Source organism: Periplaneta americana, chromosome 12, assembly GCF_040183065.1.
Source record: "Periplaneta americana isolate PAMFEO1 chromosome 12, P.americana_PAMFEO1_priV1, whole genome shotgun sequence".
Taxonomy (NCBI): domain Eukaryota; kingdom Metazoa; phylum Arthropoda; class Insecta; order Blattodea; family Blattidae; genus Periplaneta; species Periplaneta americana.
Window position 1 is genome coordinate 92,440,486 of NC_091128.1, and position 14,742 is coordinate 92,455,227.

At 34.1% G+C, this 14,742-nt stretch overlaps 1 protein-coding gene across 1 annotated transcript in view; it reads right to left on the reverse strand.

Moving 5' to 3' along the window:
* Positions 1 to 14,742, reverse strand: part of LOC138709970 (small conductance calcium-activated potassium channel protein-like) — a 642,842-nt gene that overhangs the window by 139,512 nt on the left and 488,588 nt on the right. The window contains exon 3 of the mRNA XM_069840652.1: positions 3,581 to 3,676. Within this exon, the coding sequence (XP_069696753.1) occupies positions 3,581 to 3,676 (96 nt within the window). The remainder of the gene's footprint in view (positions 1 to 3,580; positions 3,677 to 14,742) is intronic.

A 14,742-nucleotide genomic window follows, 5' to 3' on the forward strand; every position in this document is an offset into this window, starting at 1 on the left:
TACAATGTGTGCATCATTTGTGTAACTTTCTCCATTCTCCTCTAACTTCATCCCACTTAGCCCCAAATATTTTCCTAAGCACCTTATTCTCAAACACCCTTAACCTATGTTCCTCTCTCAGAGTGAGAGACCAAGTTTCACAACCATACAGAAGAACCGGTAATATGACTGTTTTGTAAATTCTAACTTTCAGATTTTTGGACAGCAGACTGGATGATAAGAGCTTCTCAACCGAATAATAACACGCATTTCCCATATTTATTCTGCGTTTAATTTCCTCCCGAGTGTCATTTATATTTGTTACTGTTGCTCCAAGATATTTGAATTTTTCCACCTCTTCGAAGGATAAATGTCCAATTTTTATATTTCCATTTCGTACAATATTGTATTCTTCACCTGACATAATTAGGAACTTAAAATCCATACGTTTGAGATGGGCAGGGCATGTAGCACGTATGGGCGAATCCAGAAATGCATATAGAGTGTTAGTTGGGAGACCGGAGGGAAAAATACCTTTAGGGAGGCCGAGACGTAGATGGGAGGATAATATTAAAATGGATTTGAGGGAGGTGGGGTATGATGATAGAGACTGGATTAATCTTGCACAGGATAGGGACCGATGGCGGGCTTATGTGAGGGCGGCAATGAACCTTCGGGTTCCTTAAAAGCCATTTGTAAGTAAGTAAGTAAGTAAGTAAGTGCATCATTTGTTAATGGTGATACTGTTACATTTCTGTTTTCCAGGAAACCACCCTTAACTACATTCTATTCTTCATAACTATTACTATATATTCTATACTACATGTAATCATTATAGTTATATATTAACAGAAACTCTTTCCATTTGGTTAATATTTCTTACATACATATGTTTATATTTTAGTTTTCTCTTCTCATTTTTTCTTTACTATATACAAAAAATTTCCGAGTTTCTTAAATTTTCTTTCGTTTACTGTTCTATATAATTTCTTATATGATATTTCTACAGTTAGTTTTAGTAATGCTTCCAGAATAAAAAAAAAGTCTTGTTCTTTCATTTTCTGTACATGTGTAATGCGTCTTCTTTTCTACTACCCTAAAGGACAAATGTCTTTTCATACGTCTTCTCTTCTATTTTTAGATTCCAAATTCCCAATCTCCACCACGCTAGTCCCATCCTTTCCTCCCTGTTGTTAATTTTTGTATGTTCTTCCTGTCCCCATATGATTTTCATTTCTTTGTAATTTATTAATGATTTTAAACTATTTAAATTGCTAAACATTTCCTGTCTCACTATCTCGTTACTCCTTCTCATTATAATTTTACCTATCAAATTTATATTAATTTCCCCAATTTCTTGCCATGACCAATTTAGTCCTAAACTGCTTACATTATTTTCTAATTCTTTTATAAGAATGGTTATAGTGATAGCTATTTTATGAAAATGGTACTTGTTATAATGGTTGTAGTGGTAACAATGGTAGTGGTTGTGATGATGGTTGTGACTTTGGCAGTAGTAGGCCTAATGGTGGTTATGGTGACAGTGGTAATGGTAGTGGTAGTGTCTGTGGCAGTGATAAATGTAATGGAAATGGTTGTGATGGTGGCAATGGTAATGGTTGAGACTGTAATAATGGGGTTTTAGACATTTCATCCATGTGACGTTCGTCCATTACCTCTTCGTCCACTCATTTTTGATTCACATTAATCTTTCCTCCATTGTAAGTATATGTTCATCAATTCTTTGTTCATTCCCATTTCCATATCACGGCTCTAGATAATAATAATAATAATAATAATAATAATAATAATAATAATAATAATAATATTAATCCATATTAAATACTGTTTCTCTTGGTCACAAAATTTGCCAATGTTTACTTATGTTCTCTTTCTTCTCGTGGGTCTACCAAATGCAATAGTAACTTTCGATTCTAAAATACAGATCAACGTTGTTATATTCACAATTTATGTACCTTCTTAATGGGGTGCTGGATGTTTAAATTACATGCCCTGCGGATAACTGTAGAATTGCCGTTTGGCGTGTGAATTACCAAATATCTTTTTAAATGTATTCCAAAAGAGGCCCGAATGTTCGAATAATGTGTGCTAATGAATATTCTGAAAACTAGAGTGCTAACCTTTCACATAGGCCTAATTATAATAGTAATAATCTGTGGTCTGTTTATCACTTGATCATAGACATTCCAAGTGCGGGAGGAAATCATCTACATCTTCCAGTGGAACAGTGGAAGGGTCAGAAGACGAAGAATGCCATGCGAACGTCATCATTTAGGAGAGATTCTCCAAGTTCAAAATTTACTGCGTGACGTTAAATGCTCTCTCTAAAAAAAAGGACATCCCCCTTTATCTTTTCTTTCTCTTGTACGGAGGAGGGACCCGAAGGCTTACACTGCAGCCTGAGGCTTATTGTGCTCATCACTTCTATTCTGTGAATGATTGGGTAGCCGAACGGCCTCGCTCTTGTACAAGTAGGCCTATAGCACGCCGCACCGTGAACTTAACCCGGGCTATTGTATGGATGATAATGAAACAGACGTGGACAAATTAATTATTAGAGTAAAACGTTTTTCTTGGAAACATAGTATAATTAGTCATATCAACTATCAGTACAATTAACAGAATTTGTAAATATGATTGTTTACATCTTCTGGTATATTTTTCCAATGGTTAAGTATATTTTGTCCGGCTGTGTTGGTACTACTGGTGTTTTAATTATATACTCCTGAAGATATTCAATAGTCTGTTCTCCCATGACTTGCAAGAAGACCGGACATGAACGAAATTGAAAATCTGTCATCTATACTGAAGAAGAAAGTGGACAAAAAGAGGCTTACAACAAAACATGGACTGATTTAAGCACTGTCTGATATCTGGCTAAATGATGCTGATATTAAAAGAAAGTGTCAAACTTTGGTTTCCAGCATCCCTGACAAAATCAACGTGGTAATAAAGAATAAGGGAATGTTCACAAAATATTAGTAACCTCAGACTCAATTTTCTATTAATTATTTCTGTGCAAAATACATTTTTGTTCATTATTTCTGCTGATACATACAGCTTTGTTACACATATAATTAATTTAGTCTAATAATTTGTCCACATCTGTATGTGAATTAATGATGGCGAAATAAGTCCGAGGTCCAACGCCGAAAATTACCCAGCAACTCTGCTTCAGTTGGTTGAGGGAAAAAAAGGTTGACTGAAAACCACATGGATAGAAGATGTTAGGAGATCAATTAGGGAAACTAGACTAGAAGAAGGAGAGTGGGAAGATAGGAGAGGAGAAGGAAAATTAAAGTGACATAGCTTTGGACACACAAAGATGTTTATACATTGTTTATATATTTATGTATGAGAATTCATTTGAGTGCATCTTAGACACAAGGGAAGATAGTCTAAAATTTCTCACAGTCGCACGTAGCGTTGGCTGCTGCGGAGAATTTATTGTCAGAGCCGTTGTCTTAGCGATCGCACTATATAGGTAGTAACTACAGTAACTTGAATCGCTTGGATTATACTACCCTATCTCCCTATCTCAGGGAGTCACGATAGTAAAATGTTGAGCTTGCTTACTCACCTGCACTTCGAGCCCATGGTAGGCCACGATAAGCCCAAGAAGAATCACAGTCGACACAGAGATGAGCGTCTTGAGCGCCGTTGAGTAGAATGACGCCTAGAACAAAGAGAAAGAGCACATTAAAAACTGAACAAATAATGCATATTTCAAACTTGAGGAACACAAGTAGACTATACCGGGTGAACTGCATGTCATGTCATTTTTGGTGGGTGATTTATTTTACGGAGACCAACAAAAATGTCAAGTGCCATTTTGCTGTGTTTCGGATAGTTTTCTATGAAACGCAGTATAATTTTAAACACGTCATTTATGCCATCGTGCATCATTGTAGTCAGTAGTTTGTTGTGTTCCGGTGAACAACTCCTTCATCGGACGTTTTTGAATAAGAAAGTGGAAAGTCATTGCCCTATAGATTGTTTATAGTGGCGTAAGGAAAACAATAGAGATGGTATACTGCTCAATTTTTCTGATTTAAACATTAAAAGACAAGCTGCAGGCAGTATTTTGCTTCAACCAAAACCGGTAAACTTACGTAATACGAGAAAGAAAAATATCCAGAGTTAGTTTATCTTTAAACGCTATTGTTTATGTTTGTTTCTAGTTTTTTTCCCCATCTCTCTAACAAACACACACGCAAGGTGTACGCTTCTGTTGACTACAGGAAATAACTTTTTACACGTCGTTACGGTTCTGTACAATTTAAAATTGTCCTGAGAAACAAATTTATACATTTGTTCGAATCAAATATCTGCAAAATTTAAGGACAAAACTGAAATTCATTTAACATTTAGCGTCAGAATTCACTGCTATTTTAAATTGATTGAGGATACTGGGAGTTTAGTAAGTAGTTTTTCCTAAAATACGCTACTAAACGTGGAATTTTTTCTTGAAGCGTAGGAAAAAACGGGCAAAATAATTATACTAAACTTTTCTATTTGAGATATTTCAAAGATCAATCCCCTGAAATCAATGACGTGATTCTATCTATATTATAAAATCGGTGGTTGAACACTTATGGAAAAGATGTGAATAAGTAACAGCAATGCAGGAAATGAAAATAATATAAATAAGAAAACTATAAGTTCGCGAAACATTTCAAGCAAATCAATAATGAATCCCGTTATAAGGAAATGGTCTGTAACTGGCCAATAAAAACTGGATGAATGACAAAAACGGGGCGAGAATGAGCTGACTAATTTCTTGATTAACAGTTTTATTGTATAAGAATCTATTATGGCATAATTATCAAGTTTCACAAGAGCCAATATTATGGGTTCGGCTCCCATCTAGGACATGACTTCATTATCATGTTCTATTCTGTCTCTGAGGGGGAAATGGAGTCATGCCAATCCTTTTCATAAGAATTTCGGAAATTTATATCTTTAAGTTATTCATTTAACAGCGATTTAATAGATAGGATGGAGTGAAGATTGCACCAAATGCTTATTTTATTTAATTTTAAAAACTGTATATGTTTTTATACTATTCATAAATTCACAATGTAATAATTGTAATTGCCTTTTTTGTTCTTTGTACCTCGAAACATTTTTAAATGTATAATATACAGGGTGAACCGTAAGTAATGTCATTAATTCAGAAGGTTATTATTTGAGGTATTTCAAACAAAAAAGTTTATTACAGTTTTGCTCTTTTTGCTTTCTTCCCGAAATAACAATTGTTGTTTAGGAACTATTTCATAGCGTGTTCTGGGAAAGCCATTAACTTTATTCCCAATATGCTCAGTCATTTTAAGAGAGCAGTATAGTATGATAATAAACGATTGGGAGAATTTAGTTTTGTCCTTTAAATGTGCAGAAATTTTATTCGAGCAAGTGTAACATTGTAAAATTCCTTTGCATAACGAAAAGTTACATTTGTTCGGATCAAATTTCTGTACGTTTAAAGCACCAAACTAAAATTTATTCAATAATCTATTATCATAATACATGCTCTCTTAAAATGGCTGAGGATATTGTGAATTAAATCAATGACTTTCCCAGAACAGACTATGAAATGTTTCATATAAAACAATTTTATCTCGAAAAGAAAACAAAAACGAACAAAATTGTACTGAAGATTTTTGTTTAAAATACCGAAAAGAGTAACCAACTGAAATTAATGACATTACTTACAGTTCATACCGAGAGAGGTGACCATGTGTTCCGCACAGGATTCGCATTCGTAAGGTTCGCAGTTCAAATCCCTGGACCGATGAACCTGACCGTGGTTTTCCACAGTTACTGAGGCAAATGCCGGGTTGGAATTTTCGTTGCCACGGTCCATTTCCCTTCCTCTTCCCTGGAGAAAGTAGGCTTATTCAGGTCATGACGCATGTCTTCGTCCGCTTGCAGGAGGGACGTCCTCTCCGAAACCGTCTCTGGGTTCCAAGCCTTTAGCAATATCTTTGCCAGGATTCATTCTTTAAGAGCACTTCCAAGGGCACTTCGACACCTTAGAAGGGCTGTCGGAATGGATCTTGTGCTGCATGGTCACCTTGGCAATATGATCTTAAGGTGGTGAGTGTAGGGGATCCATTGGGTGAGCGGGTGAAGGATCTCATGCGGTCGGTGGGTTGGTACACCTCATTCTCATTAATCCCATACTTTGGGTCCACAATAGGTCACTGTGAGTCGACGTGCTGAAGGGTCGTCCTAACTCGCCACTCACTACTACGATTTATTCTGTATAGTTTTAATCGGTTATTTAACGATGCTGTATCTTTCATTTTATAAATCAGAAGGGCTGACGGATCCATTTTACGCACAGGTTTCTTATGACAATGTTAAATCCCTATGTGCTATTACTCAGAAAGAAACATGTTTTTTTTTTTTTTTTTTTTGCTTATTCAACATGTAAAAGCTACAATGCTAACATATTTATTTATTTATTCTAATGACAGGTACATAGATAACTTATCTTTGGCAAAGATAGAAAGGATACAGAAAAGATTTTTACGTTATTTATATTTTAAAAAACATCGTCTTATGACAAGCAAATTTCATATAATCAGTTGCTTTTTGAATTTAATTATAAAACTTTAAAATCTCGACGATTAATAAATAGCCAAATTTTACTCTATAAGACTGTTAACGGTATACTGAATAACTGTGATTTTCTTAAATTCCTTCAGTTCAATGTAAAAAGAACAGAATTACGTCATAGGCAACCTTTTATTATTCCTATTCCTAGAACTGTTTTCTTCAAGAACTCTCCATTGTTTTTTATGTGTAATACTTACAACTCTCTCTCTTTAAACTGTGATTCTCAATTGGATTTCAGTTTAATAATTGAAAAATTTCATAAAATATTAAAAAGAATTGTATTTCCTTAGATATTTAAATGATGAAGAAGTGTATTATAATGTTTTTACTCAAGTTTTTAAATAATTTTGCATCATTATATTGACATTTGGCACTATATTAACTGTAATATTATATTCTAGCATCTATTACCATTATGTATTTTCGTTCTTTCGTTTGTGTTGTTTGTTTTGTTGTTTTTATCTCTTATTATGTATTTTGTGTATATATCTATGTACGCCACCTGTAATTGGAAGCCTGCTTCTGTTGGTGGTGAATTTAAAATAAAATAAAATAATCACAACCTCAAGATTAAAACAAAAAAACTGGATACAACTTAAAATTAAATCTGAAAAAGTAACTAAACAAAATCTTTAAAGATCTAAGTACTAAGAACTAAACAGAGGCATGAGGCTTCTCGCTTCCCAGTATCTGGAACATTCTATCAGTGATTTTTAGAGCTGGACAGCGTTGGAGATGATCCCTATTCATCGCTTCTTGAAGGTCGCAAGGGTGCAGGTTGGATTTGGATAAATACCAAAGCGGTGGAGATGCTGCGCCATGCAGTCATGTCCAGTTGCATGAGGTTAGGCATTATTAATAACAACGCATATGAAAGTACTCCACGCATGCGGTGCAAATGCACACGAACACCCATCTCTGGTTTAGAGTAATATTATTCTCTCAGTGTAAAGGCGAATTCTTTGATTCATTCATGGTCGTAGTTCAGATCTGGAACTTTTTAGAGTAATGTTCCTCACATAGCTTTCATAGATCGGACAAGTGTGGAAATTACGTGACAAGAGACCGATACGACATCGAATCAGCACAGGATACAACCCTGACATCGGATCAGCACAGGATAGAACTCTGACATCCGACATACATCAATGATGGATGCGTGATTCTGAGCCATGACCTTCAGCTTCATTCAGCATGTGCTGTGCCTTAACCTCTGCATAAAGGACGACATAAGTCGTGGTGTCATTTCGATGAGTTACGAGGTGCGTGAAATAGTATGCCAAGCAACACATCATCACGTCCGCAAGACCTGCGTCGGGTCCAGGTCGCACGTCATTAATATAAAGCGCACGGACGTCGGACAGCCTCACAATCGATCACCTCACAGCTCGCGGCGAGTGCACCGGGCACGCAAAAACCCCGGCTCATTCGCTGGAAGACCTGCGGCTAGCGATTTCAAATATCGGACTTGGAGGTCCGAAGTAAGAAACCATAATTTATAATGCTAGGGCAAAGGCGTTCAAAAGTGGAGTTTCAACTCCAACCTCTGGAAAGAGGACAAAAGGGTATACTACGTAATAAGGAAATATATTAATTTTTTTTTTTTAGGAAATTAGTTTTTTCAAACATTTTGTAACATCTTACGAACTTCTAAGTCCATTCAGCCATAAACAAGAAGACACTTTACGTTCAGTATTTAAGGGGTTAGATACAGCTTACAGCAGTAAAAGTTTTGGAAATATTCAACATTTTTTCCTCCATTACTGTATCTTGTACAATAATGAAAATTGGTATGTGTAAAACAATGTCCTTCTGCTATATGAAAAAAAAATATTTTTACGATTTAAAAAAAAATATTTATATATTTTTTTCAAAATTCAAAATACTGGCAGTTTACTGTGTAGTGATGAAGCGTTTCCCTCATAACTCATAAACTTGTTAATTTTTTCACGTCCTCTCTCTTTTATTTTATTGCTGAAACTCATGTTTACAATATCACGCCCTTTCAACAACATTCCTTAATAAATAATACTTTTTTATTTTGTGTTAGAAGAAAAATACTGTTATTTGACCATTTTAAAAATGAATTTATTTTTTGTCAGACAATCTATCGAAAGTAGAGAAGTGATCTTGCATCATATTGTAGATATGATATGCATAAATACACACAAAACATTTCATTACAGAATGTCGGATAGTTTTTGAGTTACGTGGGAAACGCTTCATCACTGCACAGTGAACTGAATTTTGAAAAAAGTGTAAGTAATTTTTGTTAAATCATAATTATTTTTCGTATAGCAGGACAGTGTTTTAAACATACTAATTTTCATTATTGTACAAGATAAAGTAATGGAGGAATAAAATGTTGAATATTTCCAAAATTTTACTTGCTGTAAGCTGTACCTAACACCTTAAAGCAACAGGTTCTGAAACATATAGGTCATATAGGTATTCCATTTTTGTAACACTTCCTCTATTTATGAGACAATATGATAATACTGTAACTATCGCATGCCATAATTTAGGTTTAAATGTTACAAAATAAACATATCGGAAGTACTATAACATTTTAAATACGTAAAATTCAATTATTACATTACATATCTAAAAAAAAAAAAAAAACTTTATTGTCTTGAAGCTGGCAGTCTCAGGCACTGAGCTTGTTGAGTATGTTAAAATGACAGATCTGGACAATTTACAGCCGCTATGGGGATGAATTAAAAGTTGCCAGGCAGCAAGACCGTTTGTGGCACGCGCAGGCAGTTGTCGGGGTAACCTAGCATCGCAACTAATTGAAAAAGTTTTATAAAGTTAGGAATGAGTGTAAGCCATGACCGCTGAAATTAATGTGACAGGAATTTATTTTAGCGCCCCGAAATGTTATGAGAGTCCACAGTAATTCCCACACACTGGACATCATTTGCATGGCGGGTCAACACCAGTGTGCGACGACTTGTTATTGGAAATTGACCAAAAGGTTTAACAGACCCAGCGTGCATCATTGATCAAATCATAATGTCCACAGACAGTTCTGTTATCGCTCTTTCCATGCAAACAAAACCTGAACAATGAAATCCCAGTGGAGAGTTAATTAAGTCTTCATTTGATGCAGATTTTAAACTGCAGTGGCTGTGCAGAAACGATGGCATCATGATACAGTAACAATGACGTTATATTGGATTAAAATTAGCAAGAAAAACGGGAGTATTCGGAGAAAATTTGTCCCGAAGTTAATTTACCAATAATCTCACTCAATTTTCCCGGGATCAAACTCTGATTCCTTTACGGAGATGTCAGTTAACAGAACTATAATATACAACCTCGACAACAGATTATGCTCTTTTAAAGACGATAGTAGTAGAAATAGTAAGGGTAGTGGTAGTAGCAGTAGTAGAAGTAGAAGCGGTAGCAGCCGTAGTAGTGACAGCAGCAGTAGCGGTAGTGGTAGTAACAGACAGACAGACAGACAGAGAGAGAGAGAGACAGACAGACAGACAGACAGACAGACAGACAGACAGACAGACAGACAGACAGATAGATAGATAGATAGATAGATAGATAGATAGATAGATAGATAGATAGATAGATATTCGTTCCATAATATTCTTACATTTGCTTTATACTCGCAGCATGAAATAAAGAACATGTCAAATTCTCATATTTAAGGTATAAAAATGCAAATATGAAATATGTACAGACTTAATACCTTAATAACAATAACATATTATACAATGCAATAAGTTTTACTATTTAATAGTATTAAAATATTTACACACTACTGTGAAATGTCATGAATTCATCTACAGAATAGAAAGTGTGAGATATTAAGTAATTTTTTAGTTTTACCTTAAATAATGCAGGGTTTTGGTTATGATTCTCAATGTCTTCAGGAAGACTACTGAAAATTTTTATCGCGTACTCCCCTTTGATAGATAGCATGATAAATTTGATGATGGCATATGAAAATCATTTTCTTTGAGGGTATTTATACTATGTATGGCTGAATTAGTTAGACAATTTTCTTTACTGCGTAAGAGGAAATTTATTAAAGAGTATATGTACTGATTTGTTAAGGTCAAAATCTCTATTTTTTTTTTTTTAAATAATCTACACGATTCTCTAGCCTTCGCTCCATCTACTATTCTAATTGTCCTTTATTGTAATAAGAATGTATTTTTACTATCTGCAGAACTTCTCCAAAATATTATTCTGTAAACATAATGGAATGAAAATAGGCGAAATGTAGCAGCAGCAGCAGCAGCAGCAGCAGTAGTGGTAGTTGTAGTATTGGTGGCAGCAGTAGCGGTTGTAATGTTGGCGGCAGTAGTAGTAGTAGTAGTAGTAGTAGTAGTAGTAGTAGTAGTAGTAGTATCTAGTAGTAGTGGTACAAGAGTAACGGTAATTGTAGTGGTGGTAGTAGTAGTTTTTAACGATATTTTCAATTCCAGACGCTAACTGGCGTAGAAATCAATGTGGACGAGAAGTGGCGGACATATTTTAACAGTAGTCTTATCACAAACAGCGTTCTTTTACTTTCTATAAACCGGGATCTACTGCTTTACTTCCTTTCATCCTATAAAATTCAATGCTCTCGGCCTGATTTGCTGTCGTGTTCAAGGCATTATTGCCTTTGAAAAACATTTCCCTTGGTCAGGTTGTGAACCCTTGCAAGAAATTATATAAAAATAAATTACTATTAATTTTAAAATAGGTAACATACTTAGAGTTGGAAGAACCTGGTACAAAGGAGATAATTTTTTAAAATGAGGTGTCCTAACAGATTTTGTGAAAATCTAAAAGATGGGAAATATAATATGAAGTGCAAGGTAAATGAACGCTTTGGGAAGATTAACGAAATCCAATATTGTTTTAATATGCATGAAGTTTTTTCAATGTTTTATTTCAGTATGAAAAAAGTGAACGTGTCACATATTTAACACCCTGTTTTACATCAATTTCTGGGTTTATTCTAATTGAGGGCTTTGCCGGAAGAAAGGCGGATAGACCTATAAGCCCTTCTTCGGGAAAACGGTTTAAAATGTAGTGAATAATTATAGTAGCGAAATTTTGTTTTGATTGTACTGTACATACCTGCAGGACAGGGCTGCGTGCGTGTGTAACATTTTATTCAGGTGCGTTTTAAAATCTTAGATTGCATGTATCTCAATTCGCCATATTGACGTATACGCCCTTTTTCCGAAAAAACCCTCAATTGAGGGGTTTGGGGGAAAAACCAGGCAGTTCCAATTCAGTACTTTGCGAGATAACGAAGAAAAACGTACCACCAAGCAATAAGTATGTACAGAAGAGGCAGGTACAAAATGCATTGTAACCGTGAATGCAATTCTTGGAACTACTTGGTTCTTCGACCAAACGATAGAGCGAATTTTTTTATTCTCTGTGCATAAATAACTCAAAAATGGAAAAAATTGGAGCTGCCTGGTTTTTTCCCCCAAACCCCTCAATTGTTTTCGAATAATGGAGAGATAAAAAATTAATACCGTTTTACGTGCATCTGGCGTAATATTAATTATCTGTTAGCGACTTAATGTAGGAGAGATTTAAAATTCACAATCGATTTATATGAAAATTTTCAGTGATAATGTTGCATATATTGGGCATAAGTTAAGTTGTGTTTCAGAATAGCTTTCCAAAATATCATGCTAAAGGGAATGGTGCTGAATAACACTGCAATTTTGTAAAACAGTATATCAAAATATAAGAATGCTACGCAATGGGGCTTAATTTTATTTACTACTAAGTTATACCAAAAAGTATGGGGTCCTGAACCGTTTCGGGTGTTAAAAATAGGCCCTTTCTGAACGCTGTCCAATAAAGTTATTTGATCGCACACTTCGTATTATAGGCCTACTGTAGATGTTATATTTTTATCACTAAAGAAACAATGCTATTACTAAAATACTAGGCCCTAATGTTACAAATTTGTAAATCACACATTATTTTATATTAGTTACCATGTGTTTTTCTGGGTAGAGGACATAGGGATTTAACATTGCTTTAAGAAACCTATATACAGAGCGAGTAAAAAGTATGGAACAATGCTTGTAACTTTCTTAATTCTAATTTTATGAAGAAACTATTTGTACGAAAGTTGTAGGGTATCAAAGAAGGAATATTTTGAACATGTTTTCAAATACTATGCTTTTCATTTATAAAGAGTTTGCCAATGAGTTTTCTTTTTTAAATGGCACCATGTAATTATTTTCCCATTTTTGTAATCTTCAGGTCTCAGTACGTACAAAATCATATCTTTTTCTTGCCATTTATGAACTATTCTTTTGTAAAAATTACCTCTTTTGATGGCAAAGTATGAGTATTGAATAAAGGAAAATTTTAATGCTTCATTCAGTACATCAATTTAAGGAGGCTTTGAATTAAACAATTGCAGACAAAAGCTAATAGAAACAAGTGAACAAACTAAAAAAAACAATTAAATAACAATATTAATATTATTTAAACTTATAATTTAAAAAAAGACAGATTGTACGATATACACCATTGAAATTTAACTGCAATAGTAATGCAATACATGGATTTTAAAGCAAGAAAACCCACTAATACCAAAATTAGCATTGTTGTGTTGTACGAGATGTTGATTTCAGTTCACAAAAGGTGTTCAAAATGGCCCCCATTTTCTGTCAAAAATTCATAAATCTGTCTTTGAAATTGTTTAATTTTTAACCATTGATATTCAATTGTTTTTATTAGCTTTATTCACTTATTTATATTAGCTTTTGTCTGCAATTTTTTAATCCAAGGCCTCAAATTGATCTACTGAAAGATTTAAATTTCCCTTTATTCAGTACACAAACATTGACATGAAAAGAGGTAATTTTTTACAAAAGAATAGTTTATAAATGGCAATATATATGATTTTGTACGTATTGAAACCTGGAGAATACAAAAATGGAGAAATATGTACATGGTGCTATTTAAAAAACAGACTCATTGGCACACTCTTTATAAATGAAAAGCATAGTACTTGGAAATATGTTCAAAATATTCCTTCTTTGTTACTCTAACTTCTCTATAAACAGTTTCTTCACAAAATTATAAATAAGATAGTTACAAGCATTGTTCCATACATTTTACTCACCCCTTATAAAAATAATGAACAAATAACTTTATCAGTGCGCCGTGTTTACAAATTATCTGGATTTTAAAATTTGTAAAACAAGAGAACATATTTATAGTTGCTAAGTTAAAGTCTGATATTCTCTTGTTTTACAAATTGTCAAAGCTTGCTAATTTCTAAACATAATTCACTGATTAAGTTATTTCTTCATTGCTTTATACATAGGTTTCTTATGACTAGACAGCGGAAAAAAGTCAAATAAAAGTCATGTTTACAGTTTACAAGTATTGTACGCATCGACTATGGCACGAGGTGTGAACGCATTCCACGGTACAGTCCGTAGAGAGCACCACGCGAACACCGAAAACAACTGCCACTCTACGTTCTCAGTCAGTCCTCATCCGTAGGTGAACAGATAATAATGAGATATGTAAACATATTCATTTGTGTTTAGAGCAGTGATCATAATGCCGAAGATAGATGTTAAAAAAAACAGGATGTATTCCTTGATATGATATGATATATGATATGATATGATATGATATGATATGATATGATATGATATGATATGATATGATATATTTCGTCACAGCACTTCTTTACCTGAAATGGTGTACCTCACATTTCTGTATCCGGTGCTACCATTAACATATTATTACAAAAACACATTATTTGCAGTACACGTCTACACAGATACTTGCAATTACACAATGTACCTTTTTTTGTTACTTGGTCAATCTCCCCTTCAGTATTTCTCCTACATTTCATTTGCTATTCTCTATTTGTTCATTAAACCTAATATATCTAATATTATATTATACTCCTTTCACACCCCCCTTTTTCCTCTAACTACTATTCACTAAATTCTCAATTTCAATTTTTCTCTATAAAGTATCATATTGAATTATTTGTCCTATTTGTTCTTTGACCTTTTCTCCTATCTTTCTCTTATATTCATTTACTGTTCCAACGTTCAAATGTTAGTACTAATTTTATGCTGTCACTCGTTCATTTCTCTTAACCCT